This window comes from Lepus europaeus, chromosome 20 (assembly GCF_033115175.1).
Source record: "Lepus europaeus isolate LE1 chromosome 20, mLepTim1.pri, whole genome shotgun sequence".
Taxonomy (NCBI): domain Eukaryota; kingdom Metazoa; phylum Chordata; class Mammalia; order Lagomorpha; family Leporidae; genus Lepus; species Lepus europaeus.
The window spans coordinates 37,568,455-37,590,346 of record NC_084846.1 but is presented as its reverse complement, the minus strand read 5'-3'; the positions used below and the strand labels follow the sequence as shown (position 1 = coordinate 37,590,346).

Sequence of the window (21,892 nt, the reverse complement as noted above, 5' to 3'; positions counted from 1 at the left end):
TGGGCTTTTTTATGGTTATCCTGTGGCCAATAGGATCCTTACACCTATCCCATTCTCTGAGGAATAGTAGCCAAACCTTTATGTTGGCCAGAAACCTTTAATGGAGACCCTTATACATTTAGTGTGTAAAGCTTTATGATAGCTAATATTGAGAAATATAAAGCAACCTTATAACTAATCCAGCATAGCACTAAGTAGTTAGAGATGGGCAATTTGTTTTAAATCTAAAAGTTATCCCGAAAAGTTGAGATTAAAACTAACAAATATCAAGTCAAAAGTCTTGGAACAAACCTGAAACATGATCTATTTGATACTAATGCTAACCACAATTTATAGGCTGTACTCCTGTTTATCTTGAAATTATGAAGAGAAAGCCAGTAGATTATGCTGTATCTCTTAATATGAACAAATTATTTGAAAGTAGATATTGGAAAATCAAGCTGGGTATTGCTGAAATTGCTGAGATTTTGATTGTTGAATGAATGATTAAACAATTCAGCCTTTGCCCCTTGGAAAATAAAGGAAAGCCTGTTGGCCGCCGTATTTAGACAGTATTACGTTGAAGTACTCTTCAGTGCCGTGAAGCATGTGCTGAACGTTGTATGCTGGATGAAAGCAGTTCCACGTGTAAGAATTTAATTGCTTTCATTTTCACAACCAGTGGGTTTCTTGTATTTAACATCCACCATAAATTTATGCATTTGTATAACCGGTTTTGAAGTATGTCATGTGTATATTTTCTCCTTTAATTCTTAGATTTCAGGGTATTACCTTTAACAAGCAGTGCTCTTTTAAACCTGAAAGTGTAGACAACTAGAAGGTTTTTATGTTCCATCTAAAGTTGTAATTAAGAAAAAAATATTTGTTGAAACTTATGGTATGATTAAGCAAGATCTGTTCTATTTGCACATTATATGGGGTCCTCTGAAACGGCAAGTCTGTGCCAGATGCAGCAAAGCACACTGCGTTATCAGAGAAGCCTTTAAAAGCACTTTCACGTACGTTTGGATTCATTTGCCCTCAGCGTTTTGCAGGAAGAAGACCTTGTTCTTTATTACAGCCCTGTAATTGAGTGTTCCTGCTCCTACTTCGGGGGATGTAATTGAGTTTGAGAGGACGGAGTGACTTTAGCTAGTAAACGAGTTTCTGAGAAATACCGTGTAGTTGATTTGGGTAACAAAAATGGCTTCTGAGCACGGTATGAAGACAATTTTCTTTCTTTTAATTTTTACAATGATCTATTTTCAGTTTATTTTATACTGATAAATAAGTAAATATACTCTACAATAAGTAAAGAGTTAAACAGATGGAAGAAGAAATAAGAAAGGAAGGATGAGGAAGGGTGGGAACGTGGGTGGGAAGTATCCCTGTGCTCCTAAATCTGTAGGTATGAAATTTGTTCACCTTAAAAAAAAGAAAAGGGAAAGTTCTCAAATTGTGTATTAAAGAATTTGAATATTTTCTTATTAGATTTTGCAAGAGACTTAGAGTTTATAAGTTTTGGTTATATGTCTCGCTGTCAGTCATACTAAAATTTCTAACAAACTAACTTTTTATTTTCTTTGTTTAAAGATCTATTTTTATTTATTTGAAAGACAGCGTAGAAAGAAGGAAGGGGAAGCTGGGGGAGAGGGAGAGAAAAAGAGAGGGAGGGAGGCAGGAAAAGAGAGAGGTGTCAGTTTTCCATCTGCTGGTTAACTTCCTAAATGTCTGCATTGTTCAGGACTGGGCCAGGACATAGCCAGGAGACTGGAACTGCAGCACTTGGGCCATCCTTCTGTTGCCTTCTCACGCATGTTAACAGGGAGCTGGGTCAGAAGCCAAGACAGCAGCCAAGACTTCAACTGGCACTCCTTGGGATGCCAGCTAACATTGAGTGGTACAACTTAACTCACAGTTCTTTAAAATTGCATTTCAGTACCTGCAAATACACATTGTTATCAGAAGCATCTTGTGTATGTAGTTCATTCATAAATAGCTAGCTATGTTAATTTCTTAGAGGATAGTAAATTCTGGTAGAAAAGAGGAGAAAAATTGGTTCAGATTTTCTACAGCAATAATAGAAATATCCAGTAGTCTAAGGTCGAGTTAAAATAAAGGAGAGCTATGTTTCCGAAATGGTCTTGGTAATGCTCTGTGGTCTTTATGTAAGCAACACTGCTTGACATGGAAGACATAATGATTTCTTCTAGTGTAACTAACTTAGTAGTTGTAATACGTTTGCTTACGTTTCACACAGCACCATTTTCTTGAAGTGGAAAGACAAACTTCTCACATCTAGAATACATTCAGGAACTTGACTGAATGCTGGAACTCGGAGTGTGCGTTGTTTATTTATCTCCAAAGTGAACTTTTTAGAAAGGCTGATACTTGACTGTTTTAGAATGTTTGCTGTTTCATTCTCCTTCCACTTTTATGTATTTTGTAACCCAGGGTAGCTTGGGCAAAGAAGAAGAAAAAACCAAAAATGAAATGTTCCTTTTAGTAGCACTGGGAATACAAATGCTAAAATTGATGACTCTAAAGAGCTCTGAATTATTGGTTATGGATCATTTTTGCTGCAATTCATAGGAAAGAAGGCAATCTGCAAATAAATAATGAAAGTGAAACATTTCAACATGTTTTTCCTAGAACTTCCCCCCTTTTCCTTTTAGGGTACAGTTGGAGTTTTTGGACACTTTGTTGTTGACATTTTGTGATTTACTGCTTGGCAGGATCTGAAGCCTCTGTGCCCCTTTCTCAGTGATGCTTCTTGCTTCAGCTTGCTGTTTGAGGAAAGTCTGGTGGCCTGTTCAATAACGTGCAGTGTAGATTATGTGTGAGAAGTACTAGAAGCAGCAGCTGTCACTTGGTACGCCTCAGCTAGCAAGGCTAACAAGTGCGCTGCACACTCCGCTGTTTTTCAGTGTACCCGTGTGATGTGGACGCCACCTCTCCGTGAAAGCTTCTCATATCCATTCCTCGTACTTCAGATGTTGCTTGTGACTCACATTCTCAGGTAACTTTGACTTTTTCCTAGGTTTTCTTTTGGATTTTTGCCATAAAGAACTTAAACTAAAAGTTCTTAGGTTTTTGTAATAAAAAAAGTCAACATAATTAAGATGATCTTGTTATGTTGAATTAATAAAGCTATTTTAAGAGTGTAACTTAAAAATACGTAGCTTCCATATCCTTGGCAACTCATGACTAGAGCCTAGGGAGATTACTGACACCATAAACAAGAGTGTCAAATTGTTAAGTCAGCAGCAGGAGTCACTGTGTACTTACGTCTCATGTGGGATCTGTCCTTAATGTGTTGTCTAATGTGCAGTGATGCTATAACTAGTACTGAAACAGTATTTTCACACTTTGTGTTTCTGTGTGGGTGCAAACTGATGAAATCTTTACTTAGTATATACTGAAACGATCTTCGGTATATAAAGATAATTGAAAATGAAAAAAACTTGGTTTTTAAATTGGACATTGCATAGAAAATTAATCAACTTTTAAAAAATATCACATAGGATCTCTGTCCTTAATGTGCTGTACATTGTGATTTAATGCTATAATTAGTACTCCAACAGTATTTTTCACTTTGTGTTGCTATGTGGGGGCAAACTGTTGAAATCTTTACTTAATATATACTAAACTGATCTTCTGTATATAAAGAGAATTGAAAATGAATCTTGATGTGAATGGAAGGGGAGAGGGAATGGGAAAGGGGAGGGTTGTGGTTGGGAGGGAAGTTACGGCGGGGAGGGGAAGCCATTGTAATCCATAAGCTGTACTTTGGGAATTTATATTCATTAAATAAAAGTTAAAAAAAAAATACGTAGTACCAAAGACATTTCCTCCATGTGCTTTCTGATCCTCTTTCTTCTTTTAGTGATTCAGGAGTGATTGCTCAAGGAGCAGCAAATTCACTTTGATTTCTGTCTCCTTCCCTTTCTCGAATCTTTGTCTGCCACCAGTGTAGCCTCCTAAAGAAACCAGCAGAAAGAAGGGAATAATGGCCGTACGAGAGTGTGTCCTGTAAGGCACAGTCCCGCAGAGCCAAGAACAGTTCACAGAATCAGAGCAGTCCGATACCCTACATGGGAAATTGGTCTTCCTACATGGGTTTAGCATCTCTGAGAATCAGGTAGTAGATGTAGAAAGAAACTGCTTCAGTAGACCAAAGATATACCAGGAAAATTCTTTACAGAAATTTAGGATTAGATTAATTTTCTTATGTTCATCTGGCTTTCAGCTAAAGAGACTGAACAGATACTCTACTCAAGCAGCAAAGAGAATAGAACTGTGAACAATTATCTCCCCTTTTGGTTGAAAAATATTCAGTTTGGACAGATGCTGCCTTACTTCAGAGGATAAAAATAAAAGAAAATGGAACCTATAAAAATGTAGAACAAAGCATGATAAATAACCTGAAGAAAACTGGGATAAGAAATCCATTCGTTGATCTGCCGGAGTCAAAAGGAATGTGTTGAGGCCCATTATGTCAGCCTTCTGATCCGTCTTCCTCAGTGGTGATCTGTGCAGGTGCACAGATGTTACATGGGGCAGTCTCCTGGGTGGTATCTTTAGTCAGACCTTTCACACTGTGTGGCATGGGTGGTGGTTTTCTAAGTCTGTGCAACCTGAGCTTTACTGCTCTCCCCTAAATTTCTCTTTTGTCATCGGATGGAGAGCTTCTTTAGAACTTTCAAATAAGGTGAACTCTTGTGAATTCATAACCTTTACCTCTACACTGTTGGTTCTGGGTTACCACAAGACAAACATTTCTGGAAGAAGTGTTATGCTTTTTTAAAGAAAGATTTATTTATTTATTTGAATGTCAGTTACAGAGAGAGAGAGAGAGAGAGAGAGAGAGAGAGAGAGAGAGAGATCTTCATCTGCTGGTTCACTTCCCACATGGCTGGCTGGGCTGAAGCCAGGAGCCAGGAGCTCCCTCTAGGTTTCCCACATGGGAAGCCACTAGCAGGGAGCTGGATAGGAAGTAGAACAGCTGAGTCTTGAACTGGCATCCATATGGGATGCCCACATTGCAGGTCATGGCTTTACCTGCTACTCCACAGTGCTGGGCCCTGTGAAGTGTTGTGCTTTGAGAGTTTTTGATTCACCACTTTGCAAATGCTGTTTCTCTACATCCACATTCTTGATCTTGCCTTTTTTCTCCCATAAGTTGCAGACAGTAGACTGCCTATTCTCTAATTCCTGCTTTTCTGCTACCTCTTCTCTTTATATAAATCCAGTGAAGATGAAGATTACTATAAATCTGTAGGTCAGGAGTCTAAAATGAAGGTTGGCAGGGCTGCACTCCTCTTGGAGACTGAGGGGAGAACCAGTTTTTATGCCTTTTCCAGCTAGAGAGGCTGCCTGCATGTCTTGGCTGGTGGCCTCTTCCATTACCAAAGCCAGCAATGGTGGATTGAGTCCTTCACCAGTCTGTTCATTCTAAATGTCTCTTCTGCCTCTCTTTCAAGGATCCTTGTGATTACATACTGAGTTCACCTGGAAAATCTGAGGTCCTTTCATTATGATCAGTTGTGAAGTGAAATTGATCACTTTGACTAGTGAGATGGCATTGATACATGCCACCTTGATGGGATTGAATTGGAATCCCCTGGCACATTTCTAACTCCACCATTTGGGGCAAGTCAGCTTGAGCATGTCCCAAATTGTACATCTCCTCCCTCTCTTATTCCCACTCTATTTTATTTTAGACAGTAGCTTTTTATGTTTTTGACTGTGATGTGTAAGAGGGAAGAAATAAATTTTACACTGTAGCCCAGAATACACTTACATGTATGTGTGTACACAATTGCAACAACAGTATCATGAGAGTTTTAGAGTTTGAAAATACTTTGTTGGATCAGAATGGCAGAGAGGAATACTTGTGGAAGTAGAGACAGGCATATCACTGTGGTGCCCAGGGCCCCAGGTAGGTGTGTCCTCTGTTTACCCTGACCAGGCTGCATGCTCAGCTTGTTAACGTGCAGACTGTGCTCGTGTGCATTGACTGTGCACTGACTCACAGATTTAAGAGAAAAGATAAAATCACCTCTTAAAAGCCTGCCGAAGTACAAGTCAGTACCTAAGCGAAGCGTTAAAGGTGGCTCAGAATGCCTGCCCAGGCCACCCCTGCTCTTACTGGGGCAGGACCCACCTTTACCCCACAGCCACCCCACATCTCCTGCAGCTGCTTGGCCCTTATTCTGAATGCTTGCAGTGCTTGTCCATATAATACTTAGCACTTAGAATGTTTCATCAACATCCTCTTTCAATCCAGCTATTGAATCTGTTGACTCAACATTAAAAATGTTTATGAATTTGCCAAAATAGAATTTGAAAAAAAAAAAAAAAAACAACTCAATGGATGCAGTAGCCTGGCCACCCCTCCCCTTTGATGGCCTTTGTATTTTTACAGCATTTCTTTTGGTAGGAAATCGTTGTAACTGAATGTCAGGAGGTGTAATTTCGAATCACTTTGTTTATTTTATGTTCAGTTTATGTATTAACCAGATCATATTTAGAGATTCAGCTTTGGAGACATGCTAGATCATTTGTGGTTAAACTTAACATATTTCTTTTATCTTTTCTAGGGCTACAAAACTTTACAGAGGAAGCTTGATTGCACTCTGCATTTCCAACGTATTTTTCATGCTTCCATGGCAATTTGCACAGTTTGTACTTCTTACTCAGGTAAGGTGATTATGTTTTTAAAGATTTAAGCTTAGTGTGTTTGGTTATGTGGACTCATTTGTATAAAATTATAATTGAGATGTTATGAATCTAAGTCCTAAAATGTTTTCTAGTTAATGATTTTGAAGAAAAGTTCAGGGTAGTGAAATATGTAAGATGTACTTATTAATGAGTATTGATTAGTTTATCTTTGTTCTTCAGTGTTTGTTAGTGTGTTTAAAAGAAGACTAGTGTTGTAACTTTAGTATTCATCTTAAATAAACTGTAGCATTTCACTTAAGTAAAATGTATTTCTTTTATGACTAGTGCTATATACTCTTACATGTAGGTTAAATATGTACAGAGTAACAGGATAAATAGCTGGACAGCTCCTGTTTTATATAACTCCATTTGTTAGTCTGCAATTCGTTTGTCAGCTTTTCATACTCTGTAGCTTCTATTCAAATAGAGGTATATAAAGGAGTGTATTTTGTTGAGAAAGGGAGTAAGTTGTGTGTTCATTTTTACCCCACTTTCTATTTTGTGTTGTGCTAGCCATGTTTGTATAGACCAGTTGAAGGGCTGCTTTTTAAATATTCTTTGAAGTGTGTTGATTGAGAAATGAAGTCACAGCTGGATTTGAGTCCTAATTCTGTTTACTAGCTTCTTGACTTGGTCAGAAATCTTTAGTTCCAGTTTTTGTATTTTTGAAATAGAAAAAGAAATTTCAAGAAAAACCTACTTTATTGGATTGTGGTTCAGATAAGGTAATGCATATAAGACTCTGAACGTAGTACCTCAGACTTAGCCAGATACTAGAAAGGTTGACTACCTTTATTATTTTTTAAAATAAGCTTTATTTGTTCTTACTTCCTCCTTTGACCTTATCTTTTAGACGCCTTTGTTGTCTTTAGTTTGATGACATTTTAAATCAATTTCTGGTTTAAATCATCTCCATGAGTCTCTCTGTAAGAAGCTATGTTTGTACAGTTACTGGCTTAGTGCCTGGAGTGTAAGAACTTTTTTTTGCTTTCTTAGTGGAGATTGCCTGTGCGTTTTTGGAGGGTCTATTGTGTCTGTCTGTGGCGCTTCTGTTGAGTAATAGTGCATACTTACCCTTAGGACGTCATGACAGTCACCCCTGCATACTACAGTTTCCCCAGGGGTCACTTTGGATGTAAGGAAACTTTGTTGTTGTTCTTATTGATGGAAAAATTTGTTGTTGATTTCTTGGAGATAAAAAGCTTGATGAATGAAACTCAAGTTTCATTTGGCTGTTTTGCCATTTGTCTGTGCTGTATTTGTATAGTAAGAGAGGTGTAGAATTGAATTTGAATTGATTTTTCCATAAAGAAGGATGAAGAGGAGTAGTTTGAGATAATCTCTTTAAGCAACAGGTATAATATCTTCACTTACTGAATTGATGCATCTAAATAATTCTAGTACTCTTAGAGTGCTTGATAAATACTATACAGTTTTCTTTAAAATGGAAAAAAAAATAAAAACTACCTTTGTGGTGAAAGCACTTAAGAAATTTGATAAGTTTGCTTGTAAGTAGTGCTTGAATATTTGTATTAATGAAAGAAGACACTCATGAAGATATTTGTAAAGAGTGGCTAACAAGCAGAATTGAATGTATTTTATACATATGTATTACATAATTATTTTTGAGTTTAATATACCTTCCCCAATTGTGTGTGCATTTTCATGTGATAATTGTAATCTTATATTTTTTAATTGGACTGGGCTCTTGATCATTGTACAAGTTCACAGTAGAGTCAACCTGATATTAAAATGAGCAGCATTTAGAATAATTCACAAGGCAGGTAATCATGTGACTCATTTAGAGAGATGTGTATAGGAGAATAAAACACCAACTAGGGCTTGCTATGTTAACATATTGATCATATTCAATAATAAATGAGCAGGTAAAAGAAAAACTAAAAAACTCACTTTTTGTATAAAATAAATCCATTTGAAGCAACAATGATCTTCATTTTATGTATTTATTCATTTTATGTATTTTTAATTTAATTTCTTTTTGAATTTCAGATTGCATCATTATTTGCGGTATATGTTGTGGGATACATTGATATATGTAAATTGCGGAAGATCATTTATATACACATGGTAACTTTTTTTATTGGCTGTTTTTCATTTAGTTTGACCTTAAAGTAAACAGGTTAATATTTGATTTGTTTATGGTTGAAACTAGTTGTAACATGATTCCGTAACTAAAACAAATATTGTTCAAACATTGCAATACAGTCAACAAATCTGATTTTAAATAGGCTGTCCAGAAAATTTTAATTTGTGTCATATCTAATTGCGGTTGCTCCTAAATTATAAATTATTGCTAAAATAAATAACTCATGAAGGAGCAAACATGGAACGCTGTGTTATCCAGGAGCTGCCTATTAAAAGGAAGTGAAATGGTCATTCATAGAGCACCGACTTCAGGCATGTGTACACATCAGTGACCAGAACTACAGAGACCCCAGGATTCGTGTTGCTGACATCTCATGCAGTGGGGAAAGGCGGAAAGACAAGATAAATAATGAATTTAGTAAGCGAATGTTGGAAGGTGAAAGGTATTATAGGAGAAAGAAAAGAACAAATCAGGGAAAGCCTAGATGGGCATGCCAGCATGACGGGGTGTGGAGCGAAGATTGGACAAGGAGAGGGAGTTAGCAAAGTGCAGAGAGGATATTCTGGAGCAAAGAATTGGTATTTTTCCTTGGAAAACATTTGTCTCCTGTCACTAGTTTTATAATTTGTGTAAGTTCTTTGAGTTTGATAGAAGTAGTAAGACATGTTTCCACTATTGTAGGATCGTCCAGAATGGTTTCATAGTCCGAGAAATCCTCTGTGCCCTGCCTCTTCATCCCTCTGACCCTGAGTAACCACTCATCTTTTTATAGTTGCCATGGTTTTGCCTTTTGCAGAATGTCGTATGTTTGGAGTCATACAGTATGTAGCTTTTTCTGATGGCTTTTGTCACTTAGTAAAACGCAGTTAAGTTTCCTCTAAGTCTTTCCAGTCTTGATAGCTCATTTTTTTATTTGAAAGGTAGAAGGAGTGGAGGTGGTGCGGCCAGGGATGGATTTCTCATCCACTGGTTTATCCCTCAGATGCCCACAGCAGCCAGAGCTGGGCCAACTCAAGGTTTGGAAACCAGTCTGGCCTCCCACATGGGTGACAGGGACTTAATTACTTGAGCGATTACTTGCTACCTCCTTGGGTGTGCATTAGCAAGATGCCAAAATCAAAAGTGGAGCTAAGACTGGAATTCAAGAATTCTAATATGAAATGTGGGCATCCCACATGGCATCTTAATTACCTGCTGTGAAAATTCCTGCCCCAATAGCTCATTTCTTTCTTTATAGCATTTAATAACATTTTGATCATATGGATATACCACCGGTTTTTTGTTTTGCTTTGTTGTTGTTTTAAAGCCATTCACTTACTGAAGGGCATCTTGGTGAATTCCAAGTTCTGGCAGAAAGCTGCTGCTAGATCGAATGATAAAAGCACGTTCCGTGTTTAGGAAATTGCCAAAATGTCTTCTAAAATGGCTGTACTGTTTTTTTTTTTTTATTCCTGTCAGAAATGAATGAGAGTTCCTTTTACTCTATATCTTTGCCAGTTTTTGGTTTGTCAGTATTTGGATTTTCACCATTCTAATAGATGTGGACTGGTGTCTTATTGTTTTAATTTGGTTGAATAACTTTTCATATATTGACTTGCCTCCTGTATCTCTTCTTTGGTGAGGTGTCTGTTAAGGTCTTTTGCCATTTTTTCAAATTGAGTTATTTTCTTATTGTTGACTTTTAAGAATAATTTTTATATTTGGATAACAGTCCTTTATCAGATAGACCTTTTGCAGATATTTTCTCTCAGCCTGTGGCTTGTCTTCTCATTCTCTTGAAAATGCCTTTTGCAGAGCAGGATTTTTAAATTTTAATGAAATCTAATTTGTCAGTTGTTGCATAGATCACACTAGTGTTGTATCTAAATAAGTCACCACCATACCTAAACCATCTAGATTTTTTCCCCGTGTTATCTTCGAGGCATTTTATAGTTTTGTAATGCATATTTAGATCTGTGATCCATTTTGTGTGAATTTTTGTGAAGAGTATGAAATCTATGCTTAGTTTCATTTTTTGGTATTGTTCCAGTATCAGTTGATTTTTTTTCTGCATTGTATTTATAACCTTTGTTCCTTTGTTGAAAGATCAGTTGACCATACTTACGAGAGTCTCTTTCTGGGCTGTATATTTGTTTTATTAATCAAGTTGTCTTCTTTCACATTACCGTACTTGATTACTATAACTTCATAGTTCAGTCTTGAAGTCAGATAGTGTCAGTCCTCTGACTTTGTTGTTCTTCGAACTTGAGGTGGCCATTCTGGTCTTCGAATCTCCACATTAACTTTAGAATCAGTTTGTCAGTATCCACACAATAACTTGTTGTGATGGTGATTGGAATTGTTTTGAATTTATAGACCAACTTTGAAAGAACTGACATTGTGATCAATATTTTACTGTCTTGTCCATAAACATAGTCCGTCTTTCCATTTATTTAGTTCTTATTTGATTATCTTTTATTGATGTCTTTAAGTTTTCTTTGACATATCTTGTAAGAATTTTGTTAGATTTGTAAGTATTTCAGTTTTAAATCCTAGTTATAAATGGCAGTTTGTTACTAATTTCAAATTCCACTTTTCCATTGCTGGTATATATAGGAAAGCAGTTGACTTTTGTGCAGTAGCCTGGATCCTGGAAACTTTCTCTAATTGTTTATTCTAGGAATTTTTTTTTGGATATGCTTCATAAATAATCATTTCATCTGTACACAAAGACTTTAATTTCTTTCCTCTAAATCTTTACACCTTTTATTTCCTTTTTCATACTGTATTAGCTGTAACTTTTGATTTGATGGTATAAAGAATATAAATGAAGGGAACTTTCTCACCTTGTTCCTGATCTCAGAGGAAAAGCTGCAAGTTTCTCACCGTTAAATATGATGTTAGCTGTGTTTTTTTTTTTTTAAAAATAATCATTCTTACCAGTTGAGGAAGTTTCCTTCTATTCCTAGTTTGCTGAGAGTTGTTATTATGATTGATTATTGGATTTTGACAAATTTTTTCTGCATGTCTTGATAAGATATGTGAGTTTTCTCCTTTAGTCTGTTAATGAGGTACAATAATTGGTTTTCAAATGTTGAACCAGCCTTATATATCTGTGGTAAATCTCAGTTGGTCTGGTGTATAATTCTTTTTGTACATTGTTTGATTCTACTCACTAATATTTTCTTAAAGTTTATTGTGTCTATGTTCATGAAAGATATTGGTCTGTTTTTTTATTGTCTTTGTTTTTGATAATTGGATGATGTTGGCTTCATATGAAATTTGTTCTCTTTATGTAAATTAAAAAAAAAAAAAAAGAAAGGGGGCTGACATTGTGGTATAGCAGGTAAAGCTGCCTCCTGGTGTACTGGCGTCCTATATAGTTGCTGATTCGTGTCCTGACTGCTCCATTTCTGATCCAGCTCCCTGCTGCTGCACCTGGGAAAACCAGCAGAAGGTGGCCCAAGTATTTGGGTCCTTACCACCCATGTGGGAGACTCAAAAGAAGTTCCTGGCTACTAGCTTCCGCCTGTCTCTTCCCTGGCTCTTGTGGCCCCCTGGGGAGTGAACCAGTTAATGAAAGACCTCTCCTTTTCCCTCTCTCTGTAACTCTGACTTTCAAATAAATAGGTGTTAAAAAGAGTGACTCCTTTCCTCCTACCTCTGGTAGAAGCACGAGGGGATTTTTCTCTGATACTCATTGTGGGGACTTAGTGGAGTTTTTAACTCTCAGAGTTGTCTGCCATGAGCCTCTCATTTTGCCATACAGCTCAGGTTTTCCGACTCCTGCTTTTCTGTTCTAGTAGGTCGTGATGCTCTGTGTGCCCAGGCTGTCTTGGTTCTGAGGCAGCAGTTTGCCCTGGCCTCAGTTCTCTGTTGGACCAAGAGGAGTTGTGGACTGCTCAGTTTGTTCAGCTTTTTATTATTGTTTGGACCAAATGGCAGCTGTTAAACTCTTTACATGCTGGACACTTTTTGTGGTTTTGATTTATATTTCCTTGATGATTAGTTATGTTGAGCATCTTTTCATGTGCTTCTTCATCATTTATATGTCATCTTTGGAGAAATGTCTTTTTAGGTCCTTTGCACGTTCAAAATCAGGTTATTTTTGTTATCTTAGGAATTCATTAGATATTCTGGATTTGAATTCTTTATCAAATATATGACTTGGAAACCTTTTTCCCCCATTCTGTGAGTTGCCTTCTCACTCTGTTGATATTGTCCTTTGATACATAGATCTTTTTAGTTTTCATGAAGTCCAGTTTGTCTATATTTTCTTTTGTTGTCTGTGCTTTCTATGTCATATTCATAAAAACATTGCAAAATATCATGATGTGAAACTTTTCCCCTGTGTTTTCTTTGAAGAGTTTTATAATTTTAACTCTTAGATTGAGATTTTTTTGATCTATTTTAGGTTAATTTTTATGTATGTTATTTGGTAGTAGTCCATCTCTATGGCGGTTTCCAATTCTGTCAGCACCAATTGTTGAAAAGATTATCTCTTCTCCATGGAAAGATCTTGGCACCCTTTGTCATGAAGTGTTTATCTATATATCCAACAATTTGCGTCTGGTTTTCTATTCTGTTGCAGTTGTATATATTTCTGTCTTATGTGTGTACCACACTGTTGTTTACTGTAGCTTTATGCTACGTTTTAAAGTCAGGAAGCGTGAATCCCTTAACTGTGTTCTTTTTCAAGATTGTTTTGGCTGTTCAGTGTCCCTTGAGTTTCCATATGAATTATAAATCTTTGGGTAGCATTGTTTTAATATTATTAAGTCTTTTAAAACATGGAATATTTTCTTTAATATCTTTCAGCAGTGTTTTTCAGTTTTCATTGTATGTATAAGTCTTATGCCTCCTTGGTTAAGTTCATTTCTAAGCATTTTAATCTTTGATACTATGTTGAAAGAAATTTCTTGTTTGTTTTCCTCTTCAGGTTGATTGGTTGTATACAGAAATTCAGCTGATTTTTATGTGTTCATTTTGTATTTTGCCACTATGAATTTTTTGTTGTATTTGTTGATTGTAATTGTATGTATGTATGTGCGCCCACCCACACATGTGTGAGCTTTAGAGTTTTCTCCATTTAAAATATCATCTTGGAGCAGAAATCCTTTTACTTCTCTCCATCAATTTGGATGCTGTTTTTTTCTCTAATTTGTCTAGCAAGACTTCCAGTGGTCTGTTGAGTAAAAGTGACATAACCTGGCATCCTTGCTTTATTACCTAGAGAAGATGATTTAAGTCTTTCACCCTTGATTTTAATGTCTGCTATGGGTTTTTCATATATGGATTTTGTTATGTTTATACAGAATCCTTCTACTTGTAACTTGTTGAATGTTTTTGTCATGGAATGTTAAATTTTGTCATATGCTTTTCTGCATCAATTGAGATGCTCATTTTTCCCTTTTTATTCTTTTAAGGTAGATATTACTTGGATTGATGTTCTTATGTTCAACCATCCTTGCATTCCAGGAATAAATTCCACTTGATTATAACATATAATCCTTTCAATATGCTGCTGAATTCAATTTATTAGTATTTTCATATAAGTATTCATGATGAGAGTGGTGTGTAGCTTTCCTTTCTTGTAGTGTCTTTATCTGACTTTGCTGTCAGAGTAATGATAACCTCATAGAATTTTTTGGATAAGTTTGAGGAGGATTGATGTTAATTATTTAAATATTTGGCAGAGTTCCCCCAATGATGCCATCTGGGGATTTTTTGGATTACTGAATCAGTGTCCTTATTAGTTACAGATGTATTTAGAGTTTCTATTACTAGTTTTGGTAGTTTTTTTGTTTCTAGGACTTTGACCATCTAAGTTCTCTAACTTGTGTTACGCAGTTTTTTATAGTACTTCTTTGTAATTCTTTCTAGTTTTTTATAAAACCAGTAGTTCTCTCTTTTTCATTTCTCTGGTTGTTAATTTGAGCTTTTGTTGTCAATCTGGTTTGTCGATCTTTTTGAAAACCAACTTTTGGTTTTGTTGATTTTTCTTTGTTGTGTTTTGTTCTCTGTTTGTATCTGCTCTAATTTTTGTCTTTTTCTCCCTTATTCTGTCTTTGGTTTAGTTTCTTCTGTCACTTACCCCCTCCCTCCCTTCCTTCTCTCTCTTTCTTTTTGATTGGTTCTTTAAGGCATAAAGTTATGTTGATAAGTTTTGTTTTGATTTGTAATGTACCATTTATGACTATATATTTGTTCCTTAGCATTGTTTTCCTTCGTATCAATTTTTGATATGTTGAGTTTTCATTTCCATTTCCTTCTAAATATTTTATAATAATTTTCTTTTGTGATTTCTTTGTTGTCCCTTGGTTGTTTAAGGACATTTTGTTTTATTTTCACAAGTTTTTGAATTTTTCAATTAGCCTTCTGTTATAGGTTTCTAGCCTCCTGTTGTCATCACAGAAGATGCTTTTTATATGGGATCCTTTTTTTTAAGCCTACAGAGACTTAATTTTTAGGTGGCGTGTTTTCTTTCCTAGACCTTGTCCCATGTGCTTTTGAGAAAAACTCCGATTTCTGTTTTTGTTGGCTAAAGGTTCTGTTAGTTCTGGTTGTCTACTATGTTGCTTACGTCATCTATTTCTGTACTTAACTTCTCTCCGTTTCTTTTATCCATTATTGAGATTGAGGTATTAAAATCTTTTTTATTGTGACCAGCAGTGAGAGCATTCTCAGCTGTTTCAGGAGTATTTTTAGCAAGTTAGTGTGGTTTTTACTAGTTTCAACCCCAAATAACTCTTGAAACCTTTAGTACCTACTTTCTTAATACTGTTTTACATTTTCTCTTGAAAACTCTTAGCACTGTTTTGGCTGATTCTTGGTCATGAATACATTTATTCAAAGTGATGATATTCTCCTGATTTTTACAAAAACTTTAGTTACCCTTAGTTCTTAGCATTTGTGGACAGGAAGTATTGTCATCAGTTTTTTTGGAATTTGGTTATTTACCCGTTTAGTAAGTATGTGAGAGGTAAAATACCATGACAAGCAAAGGTCATTACAGGAATACACTGTGAATTCTGTTAATATCACATTAAAAGGTTTTTTTAACAGCATGATCATTTCCTTTGATGCAATAGTCAGTTAATAAAAGTCAACATCTATTTCTGACTCCTAAGATCTAAGATTACTGATACAAAATCAACAGAAATAATATACTTTAGAGTAAACTTCAGCATGCAGGTTCTTTATGAGGGAAACGTATTTCACTAATGTATGTCAAAGAAATAGAAGCAGCATGTATTGCTTTTGAATATAGTATTGATGCAATATTAGACAGATATAAATGTAATATACATTATTGAATAGTTATTTTTAATAAAGATTCTACTTTTTGAAACTTAAGCTAATTCTAAAATTCTTATAGAAATTGGTATATATGCATCAAAAATAAAACTTCTTGAAAGAAATACAGATTACTTATTTTTAAAAACTTTACTATAAAGACAAATCCTGGAGCCTTAAAGGAAATTAATGATAAATTTTACTAACATAAATTAATAACCATAATAAAAATAGTACAAAGATAAAAAATGAACTGTGATATTATTTACAATACATATGCTTAATAAGGAGCTGTATTCTGAAATATATTAATTCTTAAAGAAAATAACGAAATTCCAGTAGAAAAACAAACTGTAGGAATAGGCAGTTTAAACAAATACCAAGTAGAAGAAATGATGCTATGTGCCATCCACTATTAAAAGAAACAGTGAGGTAACACATCTGTCCTATTAGATTGGTGAATATTTTAAATAATGGTACACAGTGTGAGTCACAGAGTGCATTGACAAAAACTCTCCTACCTTATAGGTGGGAGAGAAAAGAGTTCAATCTTTTTTGTAGAGCAATTTGTCATTTTTGTTTTTTCAAATTTAAAAATGGGTATATCCTTGGCCCATTAATTCCACTTCTAGTAATTTATCCAAAATGTATTGACCTAGACATAAGATGTACACTTAAGGATATTTATCATGACAGTGTTTGTAGTATGAAAAATGAAACAAAAGACAGAATGAAAATATTTCTGTTTTGAGCAGACTCAGGATCAGTTAAACAGATTGTGTTGCCTGTGTGGAGTAGGATACTTTCTTCGGTGCTTTCACAGAATGAATCAGGTTGGTTCAGGTTGACACGGAGAGCTCCCAGAAGCATCTTCAGAGTAAAAGCAAGAACTGGTATAGGCTACAGGACACTCTTATTTGTGGCCTAAAATAAAAAGGGAAAAGGAATTTATACATGTTGGCATTTGAAAAGATGCATGGGAGTTGACTTTAGTGGTGGTCATTTCCGGGGGTGTGAGGTGGGGGTTGGAGAGCGGGCCACCTTCAGTGTGTGTTCCCCTTCGAACAGTTTAAACTGCTTCTCATGGGCATGAGTGATTTACACAGCAAAGATAAATCTTTTCCTTTTATGTACATTAATTGTACTTTTTCTTGTGTTTTTCCAGATTTCTCTTGCACTTTGTTTTGTTTTGATGTTTGGGAACTCAATGTTATTAACATCTTATTATGCTTCCTCTTTAGTCGTTATTTGGGTAAGTGTTCCTTAAGCATGTGGCTGCTTTGGAAGCTAATGCTATCAATTTCTTTATCATTGGCTTGGGAGCTGTGAGAAGTTTCTATAAGAACTGGCTCATGTGTCTTACCAAATGCACCTACATGTGACAGAATGTTCAGTTGCTCACATCCAAAATGGGGAAACACACGCAGAAATGTTGATATGAGAAAGCATAGCACCTCGCTTCAGATCCTAGTCTGTCCTTCCTTTTTCTTTGCTCAGTTTTTCTGTCACCTAAGTTTTGGTCGCAGGTTTCATTTCAAAAAGTTTCTATGCTTCTTTCAGTTCTATTCTAACTGCAGAAGTCTTCTGAAATTTAGACTTCTAGGGGTGGTTATGCCTTTTTTTCCATGGATTTCATTATTAGTGTTTTGCAAACCTAAGTTATTCCTTATATTTAAAGAACATGTGCTTTACTGCAGTTTCTTGAAGACAAAAGAATTTTTTTTGCCCTGTATGAATTGCAATGTCTGCTTCTTGAATAATCACTTAAGTTACTCAGATTATTTTTGCTATTTTGATATCTAGAACCAATAACAAATTTGGAACTTCCTGTTTCTTTGCTTCATTTTACAAATAATATTTATTAAATAACCCATTTCCTAAAATATACCTATCCCTAATTTTAGCCACCAGCTTTTTGGGCTGTGTGACTTGAGCATACTTAGTCACAGAAATGTGGCAATACTGTGTTTTAGACAACAGAAGTCATTAACTGAGTTGCTTTGGGATTAATCACTTTAGTTCTTAAAATCAATGAACTCTCTAAATAGGAAATGTGACTGTGTGCTCAATTCTATATTTTACATGCATGCATTGGCAAGTAGTATTACTACCAATGATAAAGTACATAACTCTTGCTACATGTGCACAGAGAAGCTGTTGAAATGAATACTAAATAGGAATAAAATCCAAGTACATGGGAATCCATGTATCTGGAAAGATAAAATTATATGAAGGAATATTTAATTGATTCATTAAAATTTCATCTGTAGTTTATCCTAAGTTTCAGTAGTTTTTAGCTTAAAGAAAGTGTGATGCCTGTATAACTGCTTTCTAAATTCAGAAATTGGTATGTATCTCTTGGTTCTTTGGTAAATAAGCTGTACAGAAATCAATAATAGGAATTCACAAATGGTGATTCTCTTTTTAACCTTATGAAGTTACTAACTGATCCGACTCACCTTGGATAAAATAAAGCTTGTTTTTTGAAGTTATTTACTACAGAAAGGAGCATGTGGAGATACTGGGTGAAAAATCAGCATGTGAGGAATTTAAGAGAATATTATATAGATAGCCTTTCGGAGTTGAATTTACAAGTATTACATGTTATTTTCTCTTTGCAGGGTGTGCTGGCAATGAAGCCATATTTTCTGAAAATAAGTGTTTCTGAACTTAGTTTATGGGTGAGAATCAATCTATTTTAATGCATGTGTTTTTCCTTTTCTAAAATTTATCATTGGTTTTATGTTTTACTTTTAAGGAAATGATCTATATAATGCAAGGAATCTAACAGTTTTAAAACATATTAGGGCTCAATTTTGATGTGCCAAATCACCCTTTTCATGAAGACTGTTAAAATTAATCTGTGGTAGATAAAGAATCCAGTTTATTATCCATGTTTTTCCCTGAATTGCAGTTCTCGTGTAAGAAACACTTGTAGAAGGGGAATTTAACTCTTATTCCTGTATAAATCTTATAAAATATTTAAACTTTTATAATAGGTCTTTATTAATATACATTTTTTTTGGTGTTAGCCTTGATTTTGGAGAAATGGTAATTTAAATTAGAATGCATTTTCTCTAGGAGAGAGAGACTTATTTTACATTTCATATGTATATGATTAAAGCATTACTGTTTCTTCCGAGGCTATGGAATTTCAAGTATCATATTTAGTTTTATTTTTCTTTTGTAGGTTATCCAAGGATGTTTTTGGTTATTTGGAACTATAATTCTCAAGTTTTTGACATCTAAAATATTTGGTATTGCAGATGATGTAAGTGCATTTTTACTTAAACTTGACAGACTTGCAGTAATTAAGCAGACTAAGAATGAATTATTTGAATTATTAAAGTACCACTTCTTAACCAAATTCTAGGATGAAGTCTGTTCACTTACTGTTTTATCTGCATATAGTAGAAAGCAAGTGTGATAATATTTATAGTTACTTTTCTCCAAAATTAATTTCTTGACAAATTCTCCTGTTGTATTAATCCTTCTATATCACAAAGTTTTAACAAGTTTAAAACTAGAAAACTAGAGGGATTAAAGTCCAAATTTTAATGTTCATGCATCCATCTTTTCCTCTCTTTTTAAGAAGATTTATTTATTTGAATGTCAGAGTTACAGATAGGGAGAGACAGAGAGAGAGAGTGAGTTATTTTCCATTTGCTGGTTCACTCCCTAGCTGGCCACAAGGCCAGCACCGGGCCAGGCTGAAGCCAGGAGCCAGAGCTTCATCCAGGTCTCTCATGTTGGTGCAGGGGTCCAAACACGTGGGCCATCTTCCGCTAGCTGGGTCAGAAGTGAAGCAGCGGGGACTTGAGCCAGTGCCCATATGGGATGCTGGCATTGCAGGCAGAGCTTTAACCTGCAGTAGCCCAGTGCCAGCCCCATTTTTTTTTTGCTCTGACTTGAAAATCTGCTTTTGTAACAGATGAAAGCACAATCTTCAGAGCCTTAACTAGAGATCTTATTATAGTCCTATTATTTTGTTCCCCATATTTTCTGGATAATTCAAAGGTTTATTTATGCGGCTTTATAAATAATTTAATTGAAGTTAGTCTTATTTAGAGAGGTGTTTGGGTAGGAGAGAAAGTGCGAAGAATTCTGCTCTATGTATTCTTCCTACGTGTAATTGCTTTGCTTATTTTATTTTGGTGTTGGAATTAGCCCATTTTAAGTCAGGAGGCTATCAGAAATTTAGTTAAAAAAGAGAGCAACACAAGACCCAGTACCGAAAGAGCGAACCACCTTCTTTTCCTGTAGTTTGCCTTCATTGGTGATCTTTCCTCCTCCTCTACTAGGTTATAACTGTGGTTTTAAAGCTGGATTCTGTGAGGTTTGGACTGCTAGTGACTCCTCCAGGAGATCTGTCTACTCCCTTACCCACTCTAGCCCCTCTTTTTACCCAAGACAGCTAAGCTTCAATTTCTTACATATTGTTTATATAGATTTTTATACAAGGAAGGGGATTTTTGCTTTAAAATTGGTTTAAGAAAAACCTGGGCTATTAAACGAGTTTCTATAACCTGTGAAAAGATTTTGAAGACTATAGAACTGTAGTTGAAAATTCATTCACTCATTAAATATGTACCTGCATTGTGCCTGCTATGTGAAGTACACCTTAGAGACAGAAAACTGAGAAAGACACGGTCTGTGGGGAGCTAGGAACAGTTTCTGGCAAAAATAATGGGGTGCAATGAAGACTAGGGTAAAAAGTAAGTACAGAGTGCTGTAGACTGACAGGAGATCCGGGAAGGCACCCAGAGTCGGCGGTGAAGATGGGAACTGATTGGTGATTGAGTAAGCCAGGATGCCAGGGCGAGCAAGATGAAATGCAGTTTCTGTGTCCTTCAGGAGCTAGGTGAGTGTCTCTTAGTTTATCCCTGCTTTCCTGTCAGTATTCTCCTTGACGGAAGTCTGATGGCTACTTTGGAAGTAAAAGTAGGGAAAGAGGCATCCCATGCAAACAGTAACCACAAGAGCTGGGGTAGTTATATCAGTGTCAGGCAAGACAGACAATACTACTAGAGACAAGGAGGAAAGCTGCATGATGATCAAAGGGTCAATTCCTCAGGAAGACATAACAGTTACAAACGTAGCTCTTTCATGCACCTAACAACGGAGTTTCCAAAATACGTGAAGTGAAATTTGAGAAAAGTAAAAAGCGAAAATGGATATTTTAGGAATTAGAGATTGTAATATCTCATTCTCAATAACATAGAAAAAATTATTGGGAAGTGCCTCTTCTGTCTCCTGGTTTTAGAGAGAATTTTTGTAGAATTGGTATTATATCTCCCTTAAATGTTTCCATGTCCTCAAGACTCGGTTTCTTTGTGAGTAGCTTTTTTTTTTTTTTTTTTTTTTTTAACTACAATTCAATTTCTTTAGGAAGTTATCTAACTCATTTGGAATGAGCTGTGGTAGTTTATGTTTTTAGGGGAAATCTGCCCATTGTCATCTAATAGAGCATGGTTTTTAAAAACTTACTGTGGATGGGTGTTTAGCCTAGTGGTAAAGCCCCTGTTTAGGATACCTGTGTCCCACATTGGAGTACTGGAGTTTGATTCTTAACCCCGGGCTCCCAGTTCCAGCTTCCTGCTAATGTAGACTCTAGGGAAACAGTGGCAATGGCTCAAGCAGTTGTATTCCTGCCACCCACATTTTAGACCTGAATTCAGTTCCTTGCTCCTAACTTTGCCTCCTTGGCCTTTACAGGCATTTGGGAAGTAGGCTAGTGAATGGGAGCTCTCTCAGTATGTCTCTCCAAATATAATTAATAATCTATAGTTACTATTGGACTCAGCTAAA

At 35.7% G+C, this 21,892-nt stretch overlaps 1 protein-coding gene across 1 annotated transcript in view; it reads left to right on the top strand.

The window, feature by feature from the left end:
• DPY19L1 (dpy-19 like C-mannosyltransferase 1) overlaps positions 1–21,892 on the top strand; it is a 105,381-nt gene that overhangs the window by 57,459 nt on the left and 26,030 nt on the right. Inside the window, exons 8-13 of the mRNA XM_062179273.1 lie at positions 2,907–2,998; positions 6,582–6,681; positions 8,713–8,790; positions 17,250–17,336; positions 18,706–18,765; positions 19,275–19,355. Coding sequence (XP_062035257.1) covers positions 2,907–2,998; positions 6,582–6,681; positions 8,713–8,790; positions 17,250–17,336; positions 18,706–18,765; positions 19,275–19,355 — 498 coding nt within the window. The remainder of the gene's footprint in view (positions 1–2,906; positions 2,999–6,581; positions 6,682–8,712; positions 8,791–17,249; positions 17,337–18,705; positions 18,766–19,274; positions 19,356–21,892) is intronic.